Below are 13,604 nucleotides of genomic sequence, written 5' to 3' on the forward strand. Positions count from 1 at the left end.
TTTTATGTAGGTTTGGAAATGGAATCACTGAACATGTGGATTTATATGGCTAGAGCTGGGTTTTTAATTTTTGAAGCTGCATTGCTTGCATCGTTTTCTCTTGGAAAAAAGTACAGGATAATTACTAGTGCTTTGCATTGTCATAGCCATTATAAATGCTTTACATGACATCTAATAAAGTGTGTTTGCTCACCAGCTATCTTGTGCTCTGAGGCACTCTGACCTTGCCAAAGAAGATGATGCGAGGTCTTCCCAGGGCACCCAGAGCAGTGGCTGTGTAAACATACCGTTAAAACTTCATTTGGCTGAAGGTGCAGAGTTTGCAGTGGGGTTACCCTTGTTTGTATGCTGCCTGTGTAGGGAAATCCACATGCAATACCCCACTCATGCACCTTTGTTCGGAGCACTGCTCCCTCTACTACACAGGAGAGTGAGGAGGAAGGCTGCTTTTGGGATGGGGAGCCTGATCCTGCTGCTAGATGTGGACCACTGCAGAAGCTGTTAGTGTAAACAGACACTAGATGGTGGCTGATAATTTCCTCCACGGATGTTGCATGGTACTTTTGTGACCCTGACCTGCCATGCCAGGGTCTGGCATGGTGCTGCTGTGCCTGCGTGGGGATGTGCCTGAATCCTGCCAAGGTGGCTGGTTTACCTTTGCCATGGATTCAGTGGCTTGGAAACCTCTGCACCACTGTGTGTGGTGCAAGCCAGCCTGAAGATTCATGGGGTCCATGTCAGATACCCAGGTCTTGCCAGTTAAGATACATTAGAGAAGAGATCTTGCTGTGGGTGGGTGCATAATACACATTTTATTGCTGTGTTTGATATAGGGGTTGAAGCCTGTCTGCCTCCCCCTCGCCAACTGTGTGTTTTATTTGATGCAGTAGGCTAAAGACCAGTTTTTCCTGCAACTAACTTACAAGCTGCTTTATTCTGCGAGATATTTGTTGTGATGGCCCTTTAGACTTAGAAGATTTAAAGCATATATACCTTAAAAATCTTTTATCTGGCACATGTTAAAGAAAATATAAGTGACTTCTTTTTGGCTGTAATGTGTTTATGAATGACAGCCAAAGCTAAAGATGAAAAAGCAATAGGTAGAACTGAAGCCCTTTAAGATAAATGCCATGTTGGGCTCTTCATTTTTGGTTTTGCAACTTGGGCTTTGAGTTTTTGAGGTACCTGCTGTCTAGCACACTGCTTTAACAAAGCAAACACCTTCAAAACATGAAAGCCTTGAGGCAGGGGCAATGCATATATGCTGTAGAATTGGCAGTGTGAGGACTGGTTTGGTCTTAAACATTTCAACTTTTATTTTTGCCTTTCACTCAAAAGCTTGGAAAGGGAAGGTTACCAAATGCATGTTTACTCGAAGCACACAACCTACTTAGCTGCAATTATCTCCTAATCTGGTCCTTCCGAGTTTCTCTGGTCTCGCAGGTAAATACAGATTTAACTGTTATTCAAGGCATATTATTTACCTCATTAAGTGTGTGTTTTGGCACGTGCATTATTTACCTGACGGACTAACGGATGGGAAAGAGCAAATGCTGTCTTTTGTGCAAACAGTGACTTTGTTCATGAGCAGCAAGTGCCCGTTTTGCTGTGGCCACTTTATCTCACGGTGGGTGCTTCCATCCCTTCATGGCAGAGCAAAAAGCCAGCACAGGTTGGGGGAGCCATGCTCATAAAAGGAAGGTGGGTGGCATGTCAAGCGATGGAATTCTTCCACAAGCAGTGGGACTAGCCGTGAGGATAGATTTAAATATCTTACGTAGCATGATGTGTATGTATATATATGCATACACAATTAGAGGGGGTATTCTTACCCTTTTTCAAGAGGACTGAGTTGGTGCAATTTGCTTGTTTAGCTATCAGTCCCTGCACCCAACCATGTAACACCATGAACTGGTCTTGAATTCTCAGCCCTGTAGATCTATTAACAGCCCTGAGGCTGACCCATCCTGCATAGTGACAATCCTGGCAACTTTTTCCTGCAAAGTTTTAGAAGAGAAGTAGCAGGAGGCAAAATCCAGGTAGTCTCAATATGGATAATGTAATTTATTTAATAGTTTGTTAGATGAAAATTTCAGAAGGTGATGGCTAAGAAGATTTTTGTATTTCTTTGGGAGGAAGGCCATAGCCTATAGAGCCCTGCTTGCATTTTACACTTCCTGCAGTCCCTGCATTTGATTAGTTGAACTGATAGCCTCCTCTGAGAGAAATACCTGAAATTAGAAGTGGAGTGTAGCACTAAAATCACACCTCTGAGAAATCTTGTATACAAAGCAAACAAGAACTTTCTTGGGGAGGAGCTTTCCAGCCACCAGCCACCTGGATTTGTAATGGAAGTGCCATGTTTTGGTGCAACTGGCAGATGTTTCAGGGTGAAGCTGTTTGGATAAGTTGTAGTATTGGTATGTGCATTGCTCTGTTTGATTTTTACCATGTATCAGAAACTGCATTGTATATGAACAGATAAAAGGCCTCAGAAATTTCAGCAGGACTTCGATATTTTGTGTTTTAGTTGGTTTGTGTTGGTTTTTTCTTCTGCTATAATGAGGTTCAGCAGTGGGGTGTCATCTGGTGCCTGGAGCCATGACTGTTGTTTATCTCATAGTTCTTAATTTAGAATTGTTTGCAGAGGTTAATTTTCAGTTGCCTGTGATTCTGGACACCTTAAGCTCAATCCAAATGTCACCTGTTGTGCTTAGAGCAGGTTACTGTGTTATTTCATGTTTGTGATGCTGGAACCTCCACTGGGGAGCACAAAGGGAATCCCTGTCAGAGGAGGACAACGAACAGATAGCAGTAGAGATAAGATGTATGTGTGCATGAGTAACATGAGTCTCTCTTCAGTTTCAGATGCCTCTGGATGTTCAATGATAGCACTTCTCCATACTGGAGCAGCAAAGTTTCCCCCAAACTTACTTTCAAGGTCAAGACAAGCTGTGTCCCCCCTCTTCCCAGCTGGTGTTCTCGAAGGGTTCCGCTCCATCGTAAGCAGGAAACTGGCGTCCCACGGCTTTGGAGCTTCCATGGCAGCAATGTCATCCTTCCCTCCACAGAGATATCACTACTTCTTAGTGCTGGATTTTGAGGCTACATGTGATAAACCGCAGATTCATCCTCAGGTAAATAGTTAATCCTGTTAATTACTGCCTTGCAAGTTGCTGCTGCTCCTCTGAGAGGTAAAAGGAAAAAACAGTTCTGGCTCATTAACTTTTTCTGGTTTGTCCCACTTCCTTTCTGTTGCTGGTTCTTCAGGGCTCTTGCCAGTCACCTGCTGTCTCAGGAGCAATGCCAGGACTGGTGGGAATGAATAAAGGAGTCTGATTTCCATCAAGGAAGTGACAATTCACGTGTTACTGAAAACAACTTTAAGTCATGTATACTTGTCATTTGTCTGAAATGGAAGGGTCTAAAAGTTTTTGGCTGGAAACTTGCATTAATAGATAGCAGCCATATTTGATTCTGCAAGGAAAAATTCTACTGTTGGTAGTGAACAGCTTTAGGAAAAGAATATTTTGAATGATGGGAATATGTGCAAGATAATGGTATTTCTAAGTGGAGAAGAAAAGCAGTTTGTAGATAATTTCAGCAAGATCAGATGTATTTCCTGGGTTTTAACTCTGGAGTGTAATGAGAAGAATTCAGTTTCAGAGAGATCTTCCAGTGCTCTACCACTTGAGACATACAGAGATCCAGATGAAGTACAGAACTTTTCTGCAAACAGTTCTTCCACAGTACTGTAGAGCAGATTAGTAAAGATATTCTCAGTTGTCATCAGGATGAGCCTTGGTTTTTAACTGGAAAACAGTACTAAAAAGGAAAAAAACCCTGATATTAGGTTAGTAGCAAACAAACAGAACTTCTGGGTCTAAAGTGGACTCAACCTCCTCTGCCAAGTAATTGGTCTGCATGTGTTAGTAAGACCTGCATCGGATCACAACAACTTCCTTTTGCTTTGTTTCAAGTATATGAAAGGCTTAAGCAGTTTTCAGCGTGGTGTCTCATTACTGAAATGACTCAATGCAGTGGGTGCATTTCCCAGTGCCACTGTGGTTCCCTTTCACTTGTCCTAACAAAGGATTGCTGCAAGTTGGGATCAAACTTGACTCCTCTTTTCCCCAGTAGTGCCTTGGTAGGTGCTGCCTGTTCTTCGTATTTCTTGAAGAATGGATAGCAAATTCCCTGCTCTTTTGCTGGTTCTTTGTGAGAGGCTATTGTGGCTCTGCATCCAGTTCTACTAGCAGGCTCTTAACCGCTCCCCAAGTGAGATATCAGTCTATTTCCTGCATGCTCCGCCTCGGGTGCACAGACCTGTCAAAGCTGTAAATTGGATCTACCTTGTCCCTTTGGATATGGGCTTGGTCTGTGCACATTTTGATGCAAAACCATGATGCATGTGGAGCTAGTTTACAGCTGGCAGTAAAAAGGAGCATGAGTGGAATATGATTACTACTGTTTTAAGGAGCTTTGTCCCCAAGTCCTTGCCAGGGAAAGTAATGGTCTGGGCCAATGCAGATCTGCTATATATTTCATTGGTGAGATAGCACCTTTAAGGTGGAGATGCTCTTCAGTGTTGTTTTTTTCCAGTCTGTTGTGTTCAGTGCCTGTCGGCATCATATAATGTGTTGAAAGGGCTGTCAGTCCCTCACATCCTCACCAACAAATTAATTTCACAAATAAAGAAATTACTTTTTCTAAATGGATCTCAATGTAGCTGGAAAGGCTGAAGGTGCCTGCCAAAATCTGGAAAGTTTATAAAATGAGACTTAATTTGATGCCCTTACCTACCTCTTATGTCTTTGTTGACCAGCATGGCTTTTGTTCTCTTCACTGTTAGGCTGTATATCATGATGGGCAAACTGTGCCATGCATTTCAGTGATGTTTTCTGCAAAATTTTAGTGACAGGATCTTTCACTGCAGGATTGATAGACAGGTTTTGGAGGTTTGGGCTGAGGTCAGAGCTGGGAGCTAGAAATGGTCATGTGATGATGTTCACTGTGATACTGATGATTTTTTTGCTTTTATTTTAATATCTGCCTAGGTACAATGAAATTCAAGTGCAGTGGGATTTGATGCAAGGGCTGTGTATACAGAGCTAAGCTAAGCTGTGATCCACGTTACTTTAAGTGGATAGGCACAGCTGTAAGTTTAGCCAGTTCAGCCTAAAAATCTTGCAAGAGTTCACTTACCACCATACAGCACATTTCATTCACTGTTTCTCATTCACTGTTCTTCAAAATATTCTGGCTTCTTACAAGAAACTACTGAAAGAGCTATCTTTTTATGTACACTAGATGTGTGACTGCCACATCTGCTCCCCCCTCCCGTTGTATTTACTTGTGCTCCTCTGTAACTGGCAGCTTTGCTGGCTTTATCCCTGGGGAAGTCCTTCATGCTTATTTGTGAGCCCGAAGACCCCTTCATTTCCATTCCCTTTCACATTGCCCGATCTCTCTCTGAGGTCTCGTGGTATGGCCTCTGTAATGGGGATCAAGGAGGGTCAAGGACAGTGGTTCCCCTGGGAAGCCATCTGCACTGTGGCTCCGGTGGCTGAGACTGCTGGCTGAGTGCCTTGTGGCTGCTGCCCTGTGCTTTACCACTCACCCTGTGTCAGGCATCATGGGTCATTCATGTTCCCTGCCCTAGACCCACAAAGGAATGGGAACATCCTTGCAGCCCTGACTTCTGACTGCTTTCAGAGGATATGCCCCTCCATCAGAGTGCTTGTTTATAAACACATAGAAACGGCTTAGCTTTATTGGTTTTCTGGATGTATGCATGAATAATGGGACCATCCCAGAGAGAAAAGAAGGTGTGGGGGGTTTTAACTGCACAGTCTATGTCATGTAGTGTTTTAGCCAGCCAAAGGTCATTAGAGGCTGGCAGTAAGAGATGTTTATGGCTGGCCTCTCGCATCTCTTTAAAGCTTACCTTGTGCCTTTGGAATGTGATCCGAAGCCCAGTGGGGTCAGCTGGGAGCTGTCATTTTGTGGAGGTCGGTGGACCCTGAATGATGGTGGCGTATTTCATTTTTCAGCTCTCAGTTGTTCCTTTTACTGTCTGGTAAGAGTTTATAAGTACCTGCTTTAATACACTGTCAGCCTATAGAGCTGGATGCATATGGAGCTTTAGCTTCATGAGAAGATGCATTAATAAGTGCGAGTCTTGCTCTTTTGTCCCTTCATCATTGCAGACACCTATGTTTATGATGGTCAGTGCTTTCAATGACTGTGTTATGCAGCTCCACAGACTCAGATCTGTGCCTGCCTTTATTAATGAAGTAAGAAGGTGTGCCTCTTTCAGTCACCAAGCCAAGTATCTTGCCTTCAATTTCAGACAAGTGCATGAAAATAAATGATTTGTTTTAAATATAAAAAGTCTGAAGGTAGAAATCAGATCTGTTCAAAGCTGAATTTGAAATTAGCCTTCTATATATGATGTTATCTCTATTAAAGCTGCTTAAATGAAAATCAAATAAATTCAAGCTCTGTATGTCTGATGCCTGGAAGTGTAGAAGAGCATCAGATCTCTGACCTGGTAGAAGGAACTGGATGTAGGACTAGCTGAGCTGCTAAATGAGCTTTTGGTAATGATAAAGTTGCGTTTTTTCATGTCAGTTTTTTCAGGTGTTCATTGTCTCAGATTCACTCAAATTGGTAATCATTTGGGAAGTAGTAATTTGCCTCTTTCAAACTCTCTGTAAAGGGAAATATTAAATGTTCATATCTTATTGCTGAAGAAGTTTGTGACTAGAAGCAGAATAAATTGTTTACAGACAATGTTTTCTGTGTCCTCCTAAACAGTACTTTTAAAATGCAAAAATATCGTGATATTTTTGTTAGTGTATCTTAGATACTTCAACTCTGTTTAGTGTGCATCTAGATTGTTATTTTGGGAGAATTTTGAATTATAATTGCTGTCAAATTAAACTGGATATAGTAATAAATATAAAACATCACTCACCATTTCAACGTAAAACCATAAACATTGACACAGACTAAGCAGATGTTCAGTTACTAATTTATTTTTTAGGTGTTCAAACAAATCTAGATGATCATAGTATGTATTGTGATTGGCAAAAGTATATTAACAAATAAGAGCCAGTCTTTCTGTAAGATGATATTACGTACAAATGCAGGAGAAGGTTATATCAGATCATCTGTCTCACACCCAGCTCACAGTCCTGGGCAGGTACAGCTGGAGTGGCTGTGATGATCTGTACAGCTGCCTGTCCTGCTCTGTCCGTGATCTTGTTACCTCAGCAGGGACAGCTGAGTCGCGTGTCTCTGCTCCTGCGCTGCTGTGATTTATAGACTGACTTTGTAATGGGAATGGATGTTGATTTCCACCAAATTTAGGCCATATCAACAGATGCCAAGCTCTCTGCGTAGGGTGACTAGATAGAGGATAGGGAAGCTGCCTTGGGAGCCATAGCTGAAGCTACTTTGTAGGAGGAATATGTTCTTGAAATCTCAAACTTGCTGCAGGAGGAGGTGATGGAGGGATCGCTGGGGAGCAGGCTGCAAGGTACCTTCTGTGTGCTTCCCACATGGTTTTCTGTGGAGATTGCATCAAGGCAATCCCAGCTGAAGGCCAGGATGGGAGTGCAGGTGTCTTACACAGTAACAGACATTGTTACAATCCAGAGGCAGTGCACCTGTGCCTGCCTGTTCTATCTAGACATCCCCACATTAGCAGCTTTCTTCTTGCACTGTTTTTGTGTGGCTGTTAAGCTCAATGCACTAGAAATCACCTGCCAAAACCTTTATTGAGGATGATCATGAGTTACTGAAAAATAAAGAAATTCAGGTTTGTTTCCCATGGCAACTTTAACTCAGCCTAAGTATTACAGTGGAATATTAATCTGCAATTACCTATTTTCATGCATCTTAGGCTTGAGTATAGTTTTAATTACCTACGTCTCAATTCAGCTTCTTAAAATGTTGTTTCTAGAGAAATGCTGTTAAAAATGCATGTAACATAGTGACTTTAATTTTTTTCCTTTTTACTACAAGTAAGTAAATATATATATATTTATAACCCTTTTGCCAGTTATGGCTATTATGCCATTGTTCTTACATCAGAATGCTTTGAATTCCTAGAGTGGCAGGAAACAGTTCATATAAGAGTCCTTTTAAATGGATTTTCCTCTTTGCATTGAATTTTTGAACAAACTTCTTTAGGTCTTGTATCTTTAGAAGGTTACACTGCACCTGGTGTCTCAGGCCTGGCCTCACTTTGCCTTGGAGACCTCCCTCATTCTCCCAGTAAGTGGGGACAACCTTGCTGTGACCCATATCAATCTGACAGGGTGGGTTATGACTTCAGGCAACAGAATTAGCTGTATTTATTTTAAACCTGATGAGCTAGAGAACATGAACAGTTACTGAACCCAAATCTCCTGGAGAGCACAACCATGACACCACCAGGCAAGACTTCTGATGTACGAAAAAAAAAAAAAATCAAAGCAATTTTTTATTTAAAGATATAAACCCAGCATTATTATAGCAACAAGTCTAAAATACCAAGCACTTGGGTGGCCAATGGCTGCAGTCCTAACCTGACCTAACCTGCTCAACTTTTGGCTGGTTATTGACAGGCTGATGAGATGACTACTTTAAAGCAATCAGTCATGTTGCCCTTTCCCTCACACTGTGCGGAGACCCCACATCAGTTATGCATCCCAGTGTGCAATTTCCCACCTGTGCTGTTTGAACACTGTATCCTTAGCTGTGCAAACATTACACATCGTTTAGGTGACAAGTTGCAAAGTTAAGTAGACTTGTTGTTACAGCAGAAAGTAGTTGAGTGGCAGTCACCCTGAAAAGAAAAGATCCAGGCTAGCTCAGGAATGTGCAAGTCTGCTGCATTGTTTGCCTCTCCATAAAGGCACTGATGAGGGCTACATGTGCTCCTTGAAATACTGCCATCATGTGCATTTCTGAAGTGAAGAGAATGAGTGTCCCAGGTTTGTATTTGCTGTGCTTGTCCTGCCATGTGCATGGCCCTGTGTGGTTGTTGATGATCAGTGTGTGCCTGCTGCTCTTTTGCAGCTTCTGAGGTACGGGATGTATTTTGCATTGCTCCCAGCATAATGTTTTAAAACTAGGCAGTATTCTTTCATGGCATGGTGCCCAGCTAGTGCTACTTAGGGATGGTGCTTTACAGGCTGCTATGGTTCCTGGGAAATAGTCTTTGCTGTGTTAAAGTGGTCTTGTCTTATCTTTGAATAAAACCTTCCTGATAAAGAAGCAATGCAACTCGGCTCTTTTAGTGAGAAGGACGTGGGACATGCCTAAACCTTGTGGGCTTTTTCCCCTTTCTGTCAAGCTTGCTCTGCAGTCATCCCTGTGTTGTCTTTGTTAGTCTGTGCACTTGTTAGCTGGCAAAATAACTCTTCATAACATTATTTAGTTCCTCTCTGTCAGACAGAAATGTGCTGTCATCAGCAGCTAGTTGTGATGTCTGTAAAACCCTGGGTATTCATTTACATGCACTAATGTGCCCTTTCTACCCATCCCAGATGTTTTAGTGTTGTTGCGAACATTGATCATTTGTCCTGCTCAATATCAGGTGAAGAGGTTGGGACTTGAAATGATCTGATAATTCTGCAACAGGGACTGCACAGGCTGTTTGTCTACCATAGAGAGGAGTGGATGTGGAAAAGGATATAGTGTAGTTGCCATCTTGGAGTGGAGAGGTAATTCTTGGAAATGTGTATGTGTGCTGTTTTTAACTTGGTCTGAGTGCTAAACTTCCCCCAAACTGTCAAGCTTAAATTGCTTCTGGCTGTGTCAGTAGAGATGTGCTGGGTAGTTAAATATATGTCAATAGTGCTTGAAGAAACACATTGAAGTGTTGATGTCTAATGGTCTATATTTCTCATCCCACGTGTGAAAAGAGGGAGATTCTGCCTTATTCTTGATGTCTGGGTCCTGCTGGAAGGATCAAAATAGCTTAGTGGGTTTTGGCAGGGAGAGATGATGCTGGTGGTGAGAGGTAGGAACCAGCCTGGGAGGAAATGATTACTGAAAGTTTTGTTAAGAATGGCAGGACAAGTGTTGTGAGCCTGCTGTCAAGATTTCAGGCGCAATGGCAGGCATGAAAACCTCCCAAGGACCACAGTGGTAAGTTTAGGAGAAAAGTGTCATTTGTGAGACATGGATTCCCCTTTTGTTGGCACTTGAGCTGATCAAGTACTTCACTTTGTATTCTATACTCTTTGGAAGAAGAAAAAGATACTATTTCAAGAGAGAGAATAAGAGAATCAGTAAGTGTGACCAGCTGTGAGTGCAGTCTGGATGGCATTGGGGTTGTGTTTAATGCAGTGATGAGAGGTGTATGTAAGATGAGGTCTTTGTTACAAAAATGAGAAAGGCAATGTTCTGTCTTGTGTCTGCTGTGGGTAGGAAGAGCAGTCAGGAATTTAAACAACAGCAAGGGAAATTCAGATTAGACATTAGGAAAAACTTTCCAATGATAAGACTAATGAAACAGGAGGATAGAGTGAGTGCCTGGGGAGTATGTGAGTCTCTCTTATTGGAGTCGGTAAAAACAGCCTAGACAAAGTCAGAAATTATTTAGGGGGTGATGATGCTGCCCTCAGGCAGGTGCATGGACTAGATGTCTCTTTTAAAGCTGAAGCTCCTGGAGGCATGTGATTAGATGGGGATTTCAGCTTCTGTTAAAGAAAGAGAAATGGTCCCTCACCCTCAGAGTTGTAAGGCAGCACTGGGAAATAAGAGCCACGTTTGATGCCAGTGCAGAACCCAAAATGCAGCTCAAAATTTATCTTTGAGGAAATGCAGGCTTTGACATGGGGCTTCAGTGCCTGAGTGTTGGGGGTAGGCAGTGTGATTCACCTGAGAGCAGGGGGAAGAAGAAACATTGGATAATCAATGGTCAGGCAGTAGAATTTTTCTTCACGTCATCTTATCCCAATGTTTCATTATCTTCCCATATTCCTTCCAGTCCTCTTGTGTTTTGTTTTTGATGTGTATTTCCTTTCATGCTTTTGTAGGATATAGTAATACTTTCAAATGTATAAAATTGTTAGGTGTGTGCTTATATGTATTTTAAGCTAAGTAGTGATGGAAAAAAACAAATTTGGAGGTCAGCTGATTCCTCAAAGACCTTTTGATAGGTTTAATCAGTACACAGAGTAACTTATCCAGGACTGAGGCACTGAGAGGCTCCATGGTGTGTGTGCAGGCAGACATCCTTTGGAAAGCCAGCATAGCCCTGATTCAGCAGAAGTCCTGCTGTTCCACACTGGAAAGGTGTTGCCTTTATGGTACTTCTTTTGGTTAGTTTAATAAAAATTTAGAAGTGAGAAAAAGACCTATGAGGTCATCTTGGTTACTGCCCCTGAGGGCCAGTGCAAGGCTGCTCACTTGGAAATGTCTTTAGTTAAAATAATAATTAAGGCAGAGGATGGAAACTGGAGAGGCAGATCTGTTAGGCTAGTGCTGTCCTTACTATGTCCCTTTTCGATTTTAATTGCCTTGGAAAAAAAAAGAAAATCACAAGGCTTTAAAAGCTCTGATTCTCTCTGCTCTTCAACGCCCCCACACCCTCTCCCCGATCTTGGAGGCATCAACTCTCATCTGTCAAAGTGTAAATCAGCAATTAAAACACAAACAGCGAAATGCCAAAGATGACCCGAAGCACAAAGCAACTGACAAACAAGTCCGGACAAATCGGCGGATAATTTATAAGCATTGCCCTAAAATCTAATTATTTGGCAATTCGAATTTGCAGCCGGCCAGGGCTGTGCAATAAATTTAACCCGCCATAAATTATTTAGGAGCAGCCCGTGGTGTAAATCAAAAACACGAGTGTTTGTTTAAGAAATAAGCTCCTTGTGCATAAAATGACTTTTTTTTCTTTAAAGAGGAGGGGGGAAAACCATCCCTGAAGAAAATGAGCTGGTGCTGAAGCTCTGTCCCTCCACAGACACTCCCTTGCCTCTTCTGCCCTTACCTTTTTTGAAGGTGTAAATGGTTCTTTTGGTGAGAAGTTTCATGCTTTTCCTTATCAGACAAAATTCGTTTCCCTCAACAGCCTCTGCTTGTTTTTATTGCATTTTGAACAGTCAGCTCTGATTTTTATGGGCATCTTTTATTCTTGTGTTTATTAAACTTCTTCACATGGGGGTTAGAGTGAGGGATAAATTATTCTTTGGTAGTTTTTGAACTGAAGAGGCCATACGGTCTTCCTCAAATATATAACTGTGTCCTGAAGCGTGCCTTGTCCACTTTGTACATAGGTGTCTGGATTAAAAGGTTTTGAGAGCTGGGAAGCTCTTGCTGGGCACTTTGTTCTTTCTCTATAATGGTAAGCAAAAAGGATAAGCAAAAAGATTCCTCTATGAGAATTAGAGTAATTTCAGGTGCTTTCTTCTTTGGCTGGAAATTGTTTAGGAAGTATAGTCTTGTGCTTGTTCATTTCTTTTATTAGCAAGAAGATCAAGACAGCTAAATTGATACATCCCTGCTCCGGTGTTAAAGGGAAGGGAGTTTCCTGTAACACAACTGGGTAAGGAAAGGCTGGGTTTATAGCAGTGCTTTCACATGCCACTAAGAATTTTTCAAATCCCTCTTAGAAGAAAGTCCCTAGCCATTCCACAGTTACCTTGCTGCTGCTCAACCCACTGGCTAGGGACAGCTAGGTTGCACAGGAGACTTCTGCATGGAACTTTTTTTTTAAACCTTTGGTTTTTCAGAAAGACAAAAGTTCTGAGGAAGCTGTCACATAGATTTTCTTGGGGTACCTTGATATAGTAAATGTAGGAATGTTGCAAAGAGAGTGGACTTGGTAATGGATCTGTATAAGCCTCTGGCTCTGTAGGTTCCTATTGTTACTGTGTTTGGGGGCACAGCTGAGGGGAGGGACAGGGTGCCGATGTTTTTTTCTTTAAGCGTGTTAATATTGATTTTAGAAGCTCTGTGTTCCAACAATATAAATGCAAATGCCTGTAATTGGGAGCCTTGTGCAGAATTTCTCAACAGAAAACATGTTCAACTTCTCTGACAATGAAAGGAAAATAAAAAGCCGCTTATTTATTGGTGGTGGTTTGAATCCTGGATTTCCTTTCAAGTTACTTTGCAGTGCTAAATAAAATACCTAATTGCAGTGCTCGCAAAATTCAAATGAGTACATTTGTTCTTCTGGTAGCTTGCGGCTATTTGCAGCCTCTGGACACCCTCAGCATTATTTTAGCACATCCATAACTCCTGGTTGTGCTATGAGGAAAAGCTGGCACTGCGGACAGAGGGAAGGCTTAGAAGCCCCAAATGCTGCTGGCACCAATCACTGCCAAAGTTGGAACATTAACTCAGTGTTGGAGTGGATGCATGTGAGGATCTCAAGGTAACACTTAGGGATGATCAGGCTCTGATGGAAGAAAGAAGTGTCAGTGAATCTCTGCCCTGAACTCCCTCCTGCTGCTTTCCTCCACCTTTCCTGCTTGGGAAAAAGTAGTGAAGGTCCTTGAATGGTGGAGATGGAGCTGAGCATGTTGAGCTCACTGGGCTGCTGTGAAACATGAGAGAGCACCCGGCTGCCTTCCTGCATCACAGTCTCTTGG

General features: G+C 42.2%; 1 protein-coding gene across 5 annotated transcripts in view; it reads left to right on the plus strand.

The window, feature by feature from the left end:
• The window catches only part of ERI3 (ERI1 exoribonuclease family member 3), a 129,458-nt gene that overhangs the window by 6,921 nt on the left and 108,933 nt on the right, over nucleotides 1-13,604 (plus strand). For all 5 annotated transcript variants that reach the window (XR_013340444.1, XM_021528352.3, XM_021528361.3 and 2 more), the window contains exon 2: nucleotides 2,863-3,137. Coding sequence is in view for 4 of the 5 variants with exons in the window: in XM_021528352.3 (XP_021384027.1) it covers nucleotides 2,886-3,137 (252 nt within the window). In the remaining variant the exon portion in view is untranslated. The remainder of the gene's footprint in view (nucleotides 1-2,862; nucleotides 3,138-13,604) is intronic.

Source organism: Lonchura striata, chromosome 9 (assembly GCF_046129695.1).
Source record: "Lonchura striata isolate bLonStr1 chromosome 9, bLonStr1.mat, whole genome shotgun sequence".
In the NCBI taxonomy this organism is placed as follows: Eukaryota; Metazoa; Chordata; class Aves; order Passeriformes; family Estrildidae; genus Lonchura; species Lonchura striata.